The 13,163-nt window shown below is 39.3% G+C and overlaps 1 protein-coding gene across 1 annotated transcript; it reads left to right on the top strand.

Annotated features, from left to right (window-relative positions):
• The first annotated feature begins 851 nt into the window (after positions 1 to 851).
• Positions 852 to 8,398, top strand: acot19 (acyl-CoA thioesterase 19). Its single transcript, XM_030765953.1, has 11 exons — positions 852 to 1,241; positions 1,338 to 1,534; positions 1,804 to 1,903; positions 1,997 to 2,187; positions 3,443 to 3,609; positions 5,285 to 5,404; positions 5,834 to 5,916; positions 6,107 to 6,200; positions 6,532 to 6,612; positions 6,807 to 6,948; positions 7,404 to 8,398. Exons 2-11 carry the CDS (start codon positions 1,339 to 1,341, stop codon positions 7,523 to 7,525), a joined length of 1,296 nt encoding a protein of 431 aa, XP_030621813.1. The 5' UTR covers positions 852 to 1,241; position 1,338; the 3' UTR covers positions 7,526 to 8,398.
• Positions 8,399 to 13,163: the final 4,765 nt, after the last annotated feature.

Consider the following 13,163-nt stretch of genomic DNA (forward strand, 5'->3'; position numbering starts at 1 on the left):
CTAAAGAATATGCAAGGGATGTACAGCGAGTCGGTCATTGTCGCGAAATACACCCCGACGGCGTGATGCAGGACACCGACGCGAATGATTTTATTGATTTAAAAAAGATTTTATTGCTTTCGCTGAGAAATAGTTTCATAGCAACGGTCTGTTATACATCGCAGCGACCTGCTGTATCTGCCAATCAGAATCTAGTATTCAACAAAGCAGCCGTGTAATAACTAGTTTTATATCTAGTTTATTGCTCGGGAACTCTTCAATGTTATTAATCAACTTTATTTTAGTTTAGTTTAGTTTATATATATATATATATATATATGTGTGTGTGTGTGTGTGTGTGTATTGTCATGTCGCATGGAAACTGACGAAAAAGGTTACATAGGTCATTAATGATCGAAAAAACCCGATTCGACTGATCCCCTAGATCGCAAACAGATCAATATTTAATTGTTCAGTAACTTTTCCTTTTTTTTACCTTTTTATTTCATCAGCTCCACTTTACGTGTTTTGTAAAACTTTGAATAGCGCATTGGAAATCTTAAATGGATGCCTTATTTGTAACAGACAGAGCGGATTAAACTGCTGATTAAAAGTGAGAAAATGATGCATTGGAAATTAGAAACAGCGCCACACTGTGGCGCTCAGGAACACTCATTTAAGATCCAAGTGGTCAATCCAGAAGAGCAACGCATTCGGACACTGTCGTCCAGAGTAGGCTATATGTTTTTATACGTCAACTGCAGTTTTAAAATTCAGTTTTCACTGGTACAGGTAAAATGCAATAGCCTAATATTGTCATTTATGTCATACGTATCTCATCCAACACGTCTTCACCAGGATTCACGTAACAGTTTCACGGCTCCATCTACTGGTTACTTGGTAATGCGTTTCCGTGTTGCAGCATAGTAAAGTTTCACAACTTCGACTGTTTTCGTCTTGCAGAGCCCAGCTGTTGAGTGGACAGTTTTGAATCTCCTTGACGTTATGCCCACTAAAGTGGTAATTCACTGCTTTATTGTTCGATCGTCCATTTCCGCTAAAGCTTTCTTCATTACAAAATCCGCGTTTCGACTTCGACCTCTTGCGTGATCGAGGATCCTTGCCCTGATGGTTCCATATTAGGCATTTTATATCTTGGATTTTTTTTCCAAACTGATCTTTGATAAGAGTAACAGCCTCGGCTTGGTTTGTGGAGCTGCTTGTTGTGAACTTTTCATTTCCTCTGCCACTCTCTGGAACAGGTAAACTTGAGATTTCTGCCCGTTGGTTGTATAGATATGAATATGTATTTTGTTTACTGAGCCATGCTAAGTTAATAATGTGCGTTGTGCGAACAGAATGGCTGGAGACGGGTGCTGTCCTCTACTCTCGGTGACGCCAACTCGCTGTCTGGTCGATGAGAAATTCGAAGTGCTTGTCCAGGGTTTGTGCCCAGGTTCTCAAGTCACCCTGCACGCACTCACTCAAACAGAGGACGGCGACTACTGGGACGCTTTTGGTCACTATGTCAGTGATGCAACAGGAAGTGTGAAAGGTGCCTGTCTTATCTTGAATCAAACTTACACATTAATCTTACAGACCACTCTAATTAATAGTAAATAGTTGGAATCATGGGGTGCTTTCTCGGTTTGTCTGTAACTGCTTTGGCAACTCTGTTACTCCAGTACGTACATTCAACATAACTGCTTGCATTTCATTCACAGTTTATTCATGTCTCTGTACATTAAATGTGTGTCAGTAAAAGTTAATCTGCTGTGTATTGTTCTGACTGAAATGTAAAATACAGTTTTGCTTGTTTCACAGTTTCTGAACATTGCAGTGTGGGAGGGTCTTATGAGGGCATTGAACCCATGGGCTTGCTGTGGAGCATGAAACCAGTGCCGGGAAGCCGAACAGGACTCAGGTAATAACCATAAAAGTCTGCTATATTGTGTATGACACTTTGAATGAGATCTACAGTATACTGGGTTCAGTAACTAAAGTATTGTTTATATAGGTTTCGCAAGAAAGATGTCAGCATCCCCATTGAAGTTCACATCTCTGTCTACAAAGGACACATGACCGAGGGCTTTAAGGAGCAGACTCCTTTGGCATCTGTTGTTGCAGAGAGATGGTACATAGCTCCTGGGATCCAGAGAATCAGTATCACAGAGAAAGGAATAAAAGGCACCCTCTTCCTACCTCCAGGTATTTTCAGAATTTTCAGCTGTGCTTCCCAGTGTTTCCTACACATCCTCCTAAGCTTGGTTTCAACACTCCGAGACAGTACTGCAGGCCCAGCGTCAGGATGAAGTGACTGAGGGGGCAGTTAAAAATGGCGAGGGGGGGGCAAGTGTTTTTACATAGTAAAACAGTAGGTTATCATCCTGCTATGCCTGCCTCTGCATTTTTTCATCCTGCGGGTGGCAATATGGTGCTGTTTTGACTAGATGCAAACCATATCCTACCTTACCTTTTCCATGTGTTTGTGTGTCATGGCCATAATATGAAATAGGAATATTTGGGGTAGATTGCCAGGTCACCACCTAAAATTGGTATGGTTTAATGAAATTCATTGTTTTAACAAATGCAATATCCTCTGGAAGGCTAAATAACAACAACACAAGACTACTGTTTCAAAATCAAATAATACATTTATTTCACAGCAACGGTGAATCCAGTATTAAACCTGAATGTCCTCGCACAAGTTAGGGAATCAGAGCACTTGGAATGTAGGTCTACAAGAAGCAAAATAATAGAATTTATAAATGATTCTGACCACTGAGAGATGACTGCTAAAATCAACTGAGGAGGCATTTGGTGTGCGGTGCTGCAAATTATTTAACACCACACAGGACTAAAAATTTTAAGAAAACCATTTCATTAGTTCTGCGTTATTACAAGAATTTCTTGTCCGCTCTGCAGCAAAATGCTGTCTGGAGACACTGGTAAATCAACATTCCCTATGATGATAAAAAAAATTTACATTGAGCACTTTGTATTCTAGGCTACACTTGAGTACATTGAACATAAACAAAGCAAAATAAGTTTTCAGTGAGTGAGACTTTTCGAGCAATTACCAGATCTCACAGGAAATGTTCTTTGGTTCCCATAATCTAGACACTTAGGTGGCATTGCCTGTAAAGCCTGTAAAACTGCCTGTCATGTCATTGGGCAAGAACAGTGGGCTGGCATGGCAGGCTGGCAGTGGGCTGGCATGGTGAGACATTCATACAGGATCTCCCTCTGTCATCTCAAATGCAACTGGACTGTGCAACTGTCTGGACTGTGCAAATGTCCTAAAGCCACTCAAATTTCTTCTTTTTTTTCTTGAATATAGAAAAAAATGTAAACGTTAACAATGAAAACATATGTTACAGTTTAAACACCAGCCAGTGCTATTTAATAACACTTGGAAGAGAAGGAAATCAACAGCTAAAGGAACATCTTTACTTTTTTCAAGGTCCTGGACCTTTCCCTGCAGTGTTTGATCTGTGGGGTGGAGCCGGAGGTTTGGTGGAGTATCGCTCTGCACTGCTAGCATCCCGAGGATATGTCTGTCTGACCTTGAAGTACGTTGGATTAGTGAAAGATGGCAAGGAACATAACGTGGGGAATGACTACTTTGAGGTACTTTATCTTCCCAGATAACATTACAAGTCATCTCTGTCTTAACTGGCTGTCTACACACGTCTGGAAGTACTTCAGCACGGCACTTCTTTACTAGGGCTTATTTCAGTGCACCATACTTTAGCAAGTTGAACTTTAGTCAGACTGTGGCATGCTTGGTTAGCATAATGGTGAATTATTCTTCACACCATCGCAGGGGTGACTAGTTCAAATGAACTAGGCTACATTGGCTGTTGGAATGAACGTTATATGCAGTGTTCTGAGAGGGTATCAGTTGGATAGTGTACTCTTCCATTTAACGCCTAAGATATTAAAAAAAAACCATTTAGTCATATGTGAAAAGTGCTGTTTTAAACAGGCAAATACATTGCTCTGTCTTTTTCAAAGACAAGGTGTAAGCAGTTGCCAATTAAAAGCAATTCATGCATTTAGCAGCCAACTGGCTAACCATTTCATTCTTAACCACACCCACTATGAGTGACACTGTCCCTCTAGGTCATTGAACCCAGATACTACCTTGTGCATGTGTGGCTCTCAAATATTGCTTTTGCATGGAACTCACTGCTGTTATAGATACAGCTATAGTGTCATATTGGATACAAATGGTTGTAAGAGATATGCACAAGGACATACATGCACTTGAGGAGGATTTTTTCCCATTCATTATTTTAATTCCACCGTCAGATTGCTCCTTACACAATGGGTTCACATCAATAGTTTACTATCAAAATATTCACCCTGACCCCAGTCCAGATAATCCTTATTGAATGTGCAGTAAACTGCCTCAAGGCAGATAACAAGTTGAATGACCTCACAGTTATTGATCTGAACAGATTGCTTTCTCCATGGTTTGTTAATTAAAGAGATTTGTCAAGCAGTTTTTAAACCATGGAAATGAAATTTAATCAGAAGACTCAGAAGGCTATAAAAAGAATCAGGTAGATCAAGCAGGAAAAGTGCTCTGAGGAGTGTTTCCAAGACGTGTGGGTCCACACATTTCTAATGTAGCTCTGCACTCACATGTCTGTCAGTAATGTTTTGGTGAAATTTAGCAAAATGCCCCTGTCAGGCTAGAACAAAAATATCCAGTGACATTGGTTCAAAGAACTGACGCTAGTAAATACAGCCACATTAATCTTGATTTTTCATGACTGAAACCACTCACAGGGTTTCTAAATGTTTTCTCTGCATTCTGAGTAGTGGAGGAGTTGACTTGGATGTCTTGAACCAAAAGAGATAGAAGTTTGTTACGGTGATTGGAAAATGTGTATGGTTCAACAATCTTTCAGTCATTACACTTAACAACCTTAATGTGGGCAAAACATAACCTAGACAACCATCTGATCTCTTTCTGCAGGATAGCAATGAAGTGCTTCACAGATGATGAGATGAATGTTTTCAGTTAAGATATCAGTTGTTCACTGTGATGAACAGTACTTGTCAAGCCTTTTCTGTTGAAGTTCACCAGACTGTACCTCTTTTAAGTCCAAATTGACCTGCAGCCCAGTGCCTGCCAGACTGTTGTTTTTTGCCCCCCCCCCCCCCCCCCCCCCCCCCCCCCCCACAAAGCTCTCACCTGGGCAGAGATAACAACAACAACAAAAAAAAAGAAGCAAGCCATTGTTGGTAAGAACATTTCTTCAAAAAAATCTCTCTGTCTCTCCTTCTCTGTTAGGCTGCCTATACTGTCCTCCAGGAGCACCCAAAGGTGTGCCCTGACAAAATAGCTGTAATGGGTCTCTCCTTTGGGGTGTCAGTAACACTTGGAATGACTGTTTACTCTCCAGTGATACAGGTACAGCACCCCTCATTTCTCGCACTATCGCTGAGGAAACATGAATTGAATGAACCAAATAGTGTGAGGACAAAGCCTCTCGAACCTGCAGTGGAGAAGTGCTGATAAAAATTTGTCATGTGTCAAATACAGCACCTTAATTTTTTTATGATGTGTTTTATGCAAGGATCTCATGGTTATTATGTGGCAAATGCTGATTCAAAGCCTCTAAAATCACCATGTCTGTAATGACATACAGAAATCAAAGCAGAGGTAGGAAATGTTTCCCCTCATGTATTTTTGATGACTCAGTGTTAGATAACTTATTGACATGTTGACAGTTTGCATGGTGTCTTGTTTCTGGTCAGGTCCGTCTCATGAAACCCTTACTTTATAAATGTGGCTTTCAGAATATATGAAAATCTCTCTTTCTCTCTCTCTCTCTCTTAGCCTGCGTGTCTGGTTTGTGTGAGTGGGAGTCATGTCATGCCTGTTAATGGATGTCTGGCTGACGTCTTTGCAGCAATTAAAAAGTGAGGGACTTCTCAGTAATGATGTTTCAGTATTAACAGCGGTTATCAACATAATTATTAATTTATGAATGATCAGTTATTAAAATGTCTGCAGCTCTGTTTAATCAGCATGTTGTTTCACCATTTGTGACTGAAAATATGTAAACAGTAGTAGCCTAATTTGAATCTTTGGACTCTCATAACCTTCCAGAAATGTCCGTAATACTCGCTATGATGAGGAGCAGAGAATCATTTGGCGTGATCTGCTACTGCCGATACCAGATGACCCCTCAAAAAAAGTTGAGGTAAAAACTTTTACAAACTAACATTTAAACGGAGTCTTTTGCCAGATGAGGCTCATTGCCCTGGCTTGTAAGATCAACATTTCAAAAGAATTCATGTACAGCATTCTGAATTTTTATCAACTAACTTATTCTCTTAAAACGTAATGTCAGACGTCAGTTAAAACATTTGGTCCAATTCCATCAGTTTTACCTAGGAAAATACCCAATTAAGCTTAACTGATCCTAAGCATGACTGTTTCAAAATGTATACATATAGAACAATGTGTCTTTATGTAGACATATAGACACATTGTTCTATGTGTAAGTGCGTGATTCTGTTATTACTGACCAGGTGGGTCGGATCAAGTGTCCTGTCATGTTAATTGTGGGTGAGGATGATCAGAACTGGCCAGCTACAGAGTCTGCAGAGGATGTGAGTGAAGACTGCGGTCTGGATTTGTAAATGCGTTTTAAAAAAATCATAAAACATCTTCAGTAATGCTCCACAGTAAAGATTTGTTTTGCCAGTGCCTTTGAAAAGAGCCAGTTCTGTGTTGAATGTGTATGAGATATGTCTGGGATGAGATAGTTGTGAATCTGTCTCTGTGCTTGTCCCTGTCCTCACAGATGAAACAGATGATGGAGAAAGCTGGGAACAGCCACCTATTGACTATTCTCTCCTATCCCAAGACTGGGCACCTGATAGAACCACCCTACAGTCCCCACTGTAGAGCCAGTAACTTTGTGATGGCTGAGTCAAAGTCCAAAGGTAAGCCCTCCATCTGGGTGACCAAATTCATGTGTGTGTGAGGTTACATCAAACAGAGGTGTTGACACTTCATAAGTACAGTTACACTGTAGTGCCTGTCAGAAAAAAGACATGTATTTGGGATTGTTTCTGAATGATAGTTCAAGAACAACAACTGAGTTTGAATGTGATTAACACCTTTAAATTACAAAAAGTATGTATGGCTCACTTAAATATTATTCAGATTTGTATTTTAAAAATGAAGAAATAGTTCTGTCATTCTGTGAGTCATACTAGGTATACAGATTGTCTTTATCTTCACCAGTCTCTCTGAAGCATAAGACGTTATTTTCGTGCGTGATCATATAACCAGTCAAGACCTTGCAGTGGTTGGTAGACTGATGAGAACCTGATTAGTGTTACTGTAGTATTGGCTGACAGGTGGATGAGAATCCTCTGGTGCTTTGTTTTTGCAGTGGTGGCGCTGTGGGGAGGAGAGACTGTGCCACACTGCCTAGCTCAGGAAGACTCCTGGCAGAAAACGCTGGCCTTTCTGAAAAAACACCTTTATTCCGACACCAGCATGTGTAAATTATAACTCACCAATCACCCGCATCCTGGTAAAAATATTTTTGTGGAAGAACGAATGATTTGTTGTGAAATGTAACACTGAAGTGGTTGGTCTGTATGATATAAAACTGAATTTTCATGAATTGTGTAACATTATGCCAAACAAGATTTGATCCACACCAGAGAATTTTGACAATAATCAGGTGTATTTTGATTATGCTGGAATGCTTCAGAAAAAGACTTTGTTTAAATAGAGAGAATTGATAAACTCCACTGATGTTCTGTACATCACCTCCATGAGTGGTGCTGTCATTGTTGTTGCCTTGTGTTCAAAAGTCTCGGCAGCTTATTAATGTAAGAATCACATGACACATTCTGGATTATCAGCACTATAATTGTACTTGAAAAAAAAAGAATTAAAAATATAATTATTGGAAATTATCATCAAAACACAAAATCCTAAAGAAATTGCTTTTGATGTTTCTTTTTAAGCCTGAAAATTCTGAAGCCTTGTTGGTAAACTGACCAACCTCAGTTATATTACTTATGAAGATGAATTGTCACTCCAAGCTTGTTTTTGGAGTCTCACATCAGATCTGTTTGGTGATAATATTTCTTCAACTCTCCATAAATATGGAACATTTACTATAGTAAATTTAAAATACGCAAATCAGAAACACTACAGGAGGGAGGCATCTGAACTTCCCATGAATATGGTGAAGGTATGGCTATCTCTGGTCTGGCATTGTTTACTCTCAAAACAACTAATCAGTGTTCATGTATTTCTCTATGGCAGATTGTAGCATAGATTTAATGAAATCTCACTTAATGAAGGTCACATTTCTGTTCAGTTAAAAAATGATCTCTGAAATTTGTATTTACAATAAAAGATTTGATGTCAGTGCAGTGTGAATTTCTGGCAGCATCAGTCAAACCTATACAGAACTCTAAAAGGTTACAGATATGAAATATAATTTAATGGTCTGACACAATTTTTGGATCTCCCTCTGCCTTTGTGCAGTCGGTGCCTTTATTACGTTGTCTTAGCGCTAAAACTTATGGAGAAATGTGAAAGTCGTGATCTGAAATCTTTCTTTTTTTTCTCATTTTAGAGATACAAAGGAAGTGTCCCCTGTTCAAATTACACAATCTCAGATTTATAGATGTATATAATGTAATTCTGTTTCATTTCTGGATATACACTTCATAATGTTAATACAGAGTAAGGGCAAATTTCAGAGAAAAAGAACCTATTTCAATGAATATTCATGTTATTATGTCTTAGTTATGACTAGGAATCATATCTATCGCTATAGGCTGAACTTTAACAGATTTAAGATTGCATCGAACATCTTATTAGTACATAAATACAATCATGAATAAACATAATTATTGTTGTTTATTCACAAAAAGGAAGAGGTGAATTACTTCAAGCGCAACATTTTGTGTTTGAAGAGGTGTGAGGATCAGAAATTCTGATGTGGAATCATGAAGAGCGCAAAAGAAGCATCGTTTCACAGAAGTGAATTTATTTATACCTCTTCATCATACATCTCAATGCATCACATCTTTTACTGAGCTGTTTTTCAACCGTTATGAAACATGAATGTTTTATGTCACTTTTAAGAATGAGCATCTGAAGTTTTATTGTTCTTATCTTCCATGTCACAACTCGACTGAGTGCTTAGCAACTGTATTTTTTTTAAGCAAATACAATCCATGAATGTCATGGTTAAGGCTATTTTGTCAGTCTATTCCTTATGTTTCTAGTGTTTCCCTTTCCCTGTGCTCCCCCTGTTGGTTTGTCTTCTCTGTTGTGCGTGCATGTGTGTGTTGTGGGCGTGGTCTCTCTACACTTCCAGATTGCCTTCACACCTGCGATCCGTCACCTCATCACGTCATAGTATTTAAACCCCGGTGTTTCATCCACTCGTCGCCAGATCATTGTTTCAGCCTGTGTGGTAGAACTCGCTTCTTGGTCTCTCTTTGTATTCTATTGGTGTTTGCGGTTTGCATATCAGTGTTATCTGCCTGTTCTTTCTCGAAAGGATTACCTCCGTGCCACTCTGCATCTCCAGTGTGCCCTTCGCCTGCCTGTCACCCTTCAGCTCCATCTCCCTAGTCCTACTACTCCGCCCTCGCTCTCAGCTCCACTCTGCAACCTGCTACCTTCATTTCCTCTGCCTGTTCCCATCTCCATACTGCAACTTGTCAATAAACCCTCCTTCATTCTAAACCTGAGTTGTGTTCTGCATTTGGGTTTCCTTAGTTGATTGTCACAATGAAGGGGTTAGGTGGGTGAGGGGGCCAGAGATGATAGGGTGGTTCCAAGGCAGCTCTGAGGGTTTTGTACCTCCCTGGGGACAAGGAATTGAAGGAGTGCTGAAGAGGCAGTAGGAGGTCTGATGCTGTTAATCAAAGAAAAAAGTGGAGTCTGTGGTTGATGGTTAATTGAATGCTAGTGGACATGGCATAGCTGCCCTTGACAATGGAAGCTCACAACAGAGGGGCTACACCCTTGATATGAAACTGTCATCAATGTCTCCTCTGCAGCAGTAAGGATGTAGCCACACACCATTTGTCCCACACGTTGCTTGACTTAAAGGGGTTTTATTGACTTACTGTCAAGCTGGTGCAGGGTTGCTAAACCAGTGAAATAAAATTGTCACATAGTAATAATGTATAAGAGGTGAGTGCATGCTGTCCCTTGACCCTAGCAGGATCCAGTCTAAATGCATTTCCTGACAAATACCTCATACACCATAACTACTCTCCCTCATGTGTTTTTCTTTCATTCACACACAACCTCTCAGCAAAGCCACTTTAATCTCATAATAGAATTTGTCATTTCATGCATATTTTTTTCTGTTTTCTCTGTTTCTATATTCTTTCCTCTGTTATTCCTTTTCATCTGACCATGCTCATGATATACATGCACATATTAACAGGAGTCAAACTGAGCTTATCAGCGGTTGTTTAAGCACAAAAATAGGAATCAACAGCAATTTTTAGCTATAGTGTGACAGCTGTAATTAGTTGCAGTGTGAGCACTGCCTTTATACATTTTGCCAATAAAATGTATAAACTACCTTTCAGTTTTTCAGTGCTGAGTTAACTGTTTTGTGGTTTAAGAGAACTATTCAAGTACACCAGCAATCAACAAAAATGTGTGGTTACCACCTTTTGATTCATACTTTCTCTCTCTCTCTCTCTCTCTCTCTCTCTCTCTCTCTCTCTCTGTAATCATACATGGTTTCACTCATATGGTATTCTCCCTGCTTAGGAGGGCAGGTTTTGTTCCACGATGAATTCCTCAATCATTCTCTTTATCCCTCTTTCCTACTATACTCTAAAACATGACAAGCATAAATCAGTTCTGAATGCAATCTAATCCTCTTTTTCCACACAGCCAGAGGGGTTCTACTCTCTCTCTCTCTCTCTCTCTCTCTCTCTCTCTCTCTCTGTCTCTCTCTCTTCCTCTCTCTCTCCCTCTCTCTCTCTCTCTCTCTCTCTCTCTTTCTTTCTCTCCCACCCTCTCTCTGTCTCTCTCTCAGGTGTGTCTTTACATGTTCTGACTCCAAGAATCATTACCACGCAAGTCACAGACAGGCACAGGTAGGCATCTGAAAGTAACATGGAAACAATACAGGATATGGAGTTGTTCTGAGGAAGACTGTAGTATTTCTTTTCTGAATACTCTGTAAAAATGTCTGTAAAAATAAAAAAGCACTGTTACACATAGAGTGTAGGATGTATGTGTAATGCTACACGCTTCTTGATCTGCAGCATGGTTACAGCAAAACTGTAACACCACACTACATGTCTACTACCTGCACAAGAAAAGAAGGAAAAAAAATGGAAAAAATGTCGTTTTTTCCTCTCTTTTTTGGGGACACCTTGTTCAGTTTTGCGGCTCTCTGTTGGCAGTGGTAAGAAATTTTCAAAGGTGTGGAACTGATGTTTGGAGATATTTGTGGAGGTGTGTGGCTCGCTGTGTGACTACCCGTCAAACACTGAGGTATGTTTGGTAGATATGAAATGCTCTTGTATTTCTTGAATGATTGTAGCATCTCTAACCATTCACTGAACTGTTCAATGTTTGACTCGTATCTGTTCCTCTTATAAGACTACATCTCACAGCAATAGATGAAATTATGAGATTTTTGATATGAGATTTATAGCACCCTACTCTCGCCATAGACCGTCACCATAATGTGTTGCATGCGCCATGCATGAATATTATCAATGATGATGTGTTAAATTATGGGGAAATGAAGTTTCTGCTTATTCTGATAATACCTCATGTTTAATATACAGTTTGATCTTTGCACTACGTAGTATAATGTTTAAAGTTAGCACATTTATGGAATGCTTTGTGTCCTTTAATGTATTGATGTATTTAAAGAGAAAATATCATATCTGTCCCAAGGGTGTATAATTTTGTTGCTATGCATTAAAGACATACAAAGCAAACTGGTTCCACAATGAGAACTGATGCTCAGATTACAGGCACTCTCACCTTACTTTAGTTACCATACATGCGCTGTGTGTGCATGCGTGTGTAAGCCTCAGGCTCACTCATTTGGTGACACCGTAGCCCTGACAGATATGTAAGAAAGGTATGTCTTAAGGCCTACATTTGGAGTGAAGTACTATACCTACAGATTCTGTTACTGATCTACTTATCATTGTATTAAACACTGAGACTAGATGGTCAATGAAACCAGGATACCTCTGTAGTTAATATGGTTTATTCTGAGAATACTTACCGACCTTTTCAAAACAAATCATATTATTGATGCTGGATGAGTAGAACAGGAGTTTTTCATAAATTCTTCATTTTTTCAGTCTCTCTGCCTCTATCTTGCTTTTTAGTGACTGTTACCATGAGAAGCTGGGACGTCTCCACTCTCCTAGTCTTGTGTAAGTCTTCTTGTATTTGCATTTGCATTTTTGCAGGTTGACAAGGAAATTGTCCAATAAGCCCCATTTAGAGAAACATGTGATCACTTGCTGCAAATCTAAATTTTTTTCCCGCTACATGCTGGCGCTTGCTCTCCCCTGCCAAAAGTATTTTTTGCACATTTTCTCTGATTATTTATAATTGCATTCTTAGTTGTGTCAGTGGAGCATTGCTAGCTGTAACATGTTAGGTGGAGAGCTTGGATGCTTAACAGCCTTATGGATAGGCCTTTTTTTTTTTTTTTTTTTTTGCATCTTTGTTTCTTCAACTGATTTTGGTTTTGCTTTTTTAATTCACAGTTGATTTAAACCTGTAATTCCTAAAAAAGATCAGCTGAGAAATTATTATTTTTCTGTTTTAATTATCACATCTGGCTGGCAAAGCTAATGCCATACTGTCTACAGACATACTAAGTGCTATAATTCATGGAGAACAGGCCTGACTGGGGAAAAGCTTACTATTGATGATATTGCTTTCACATAAGTAATGTATTCATCCTACTGTACTAAATCCTCAGAAAGTTTCCAAACAATACAATAATCAATTTGCTGGCAAAAAGAGATGTGTAGGAGACCTGTTTTACTTTGTTATGATAGATATGAAGCTTCTGGTTTAATGTTAAGTACAGTAGTACAGTGACTTTTGCCAGTTTGTGAGTTTGGAACACTAGGTGTATGGGCATCCTCTTTTGTTATGCTGTAGT

Source organism: Chanos chanos, chromosome 2 (assembly GCF_902362185.1).
Source record: "Chanos chanos chromosome 2, fChaCha1.1, whole genome shotgun sequence".
Taxonomy (NCBI): Eukaryota; Metazoa; Chordata; class Actinopteri; order Gonorynchiformes; family Chanidae; genus Chanos; species Chanos chanos.

Bases quoted from the DNA above. Each gene is read 5' to 3' on its own strand.
- acot19 (XM_030765953.1), top strand. From the start codon at position 1,339: ATGGCTGGAGACGGGTGCTGTCCTCTACTCTCGGTGACGCCAACTCGC. The intron at 3,610-5,284 runs GTACTTTATCTT...CTTCTCTGTTAG, and splicing joins TGGGGAATGACTACTTTGAG to GCTGCCTATACTGTCCTCCA. The intron at 5,917-6,106 runs GTGAGGGACTTC...ATAACCTTCCAG, and splicing joins GTCTTTGCAGCAATTAAAAA to AAATGTCCGTAATACTCGCT.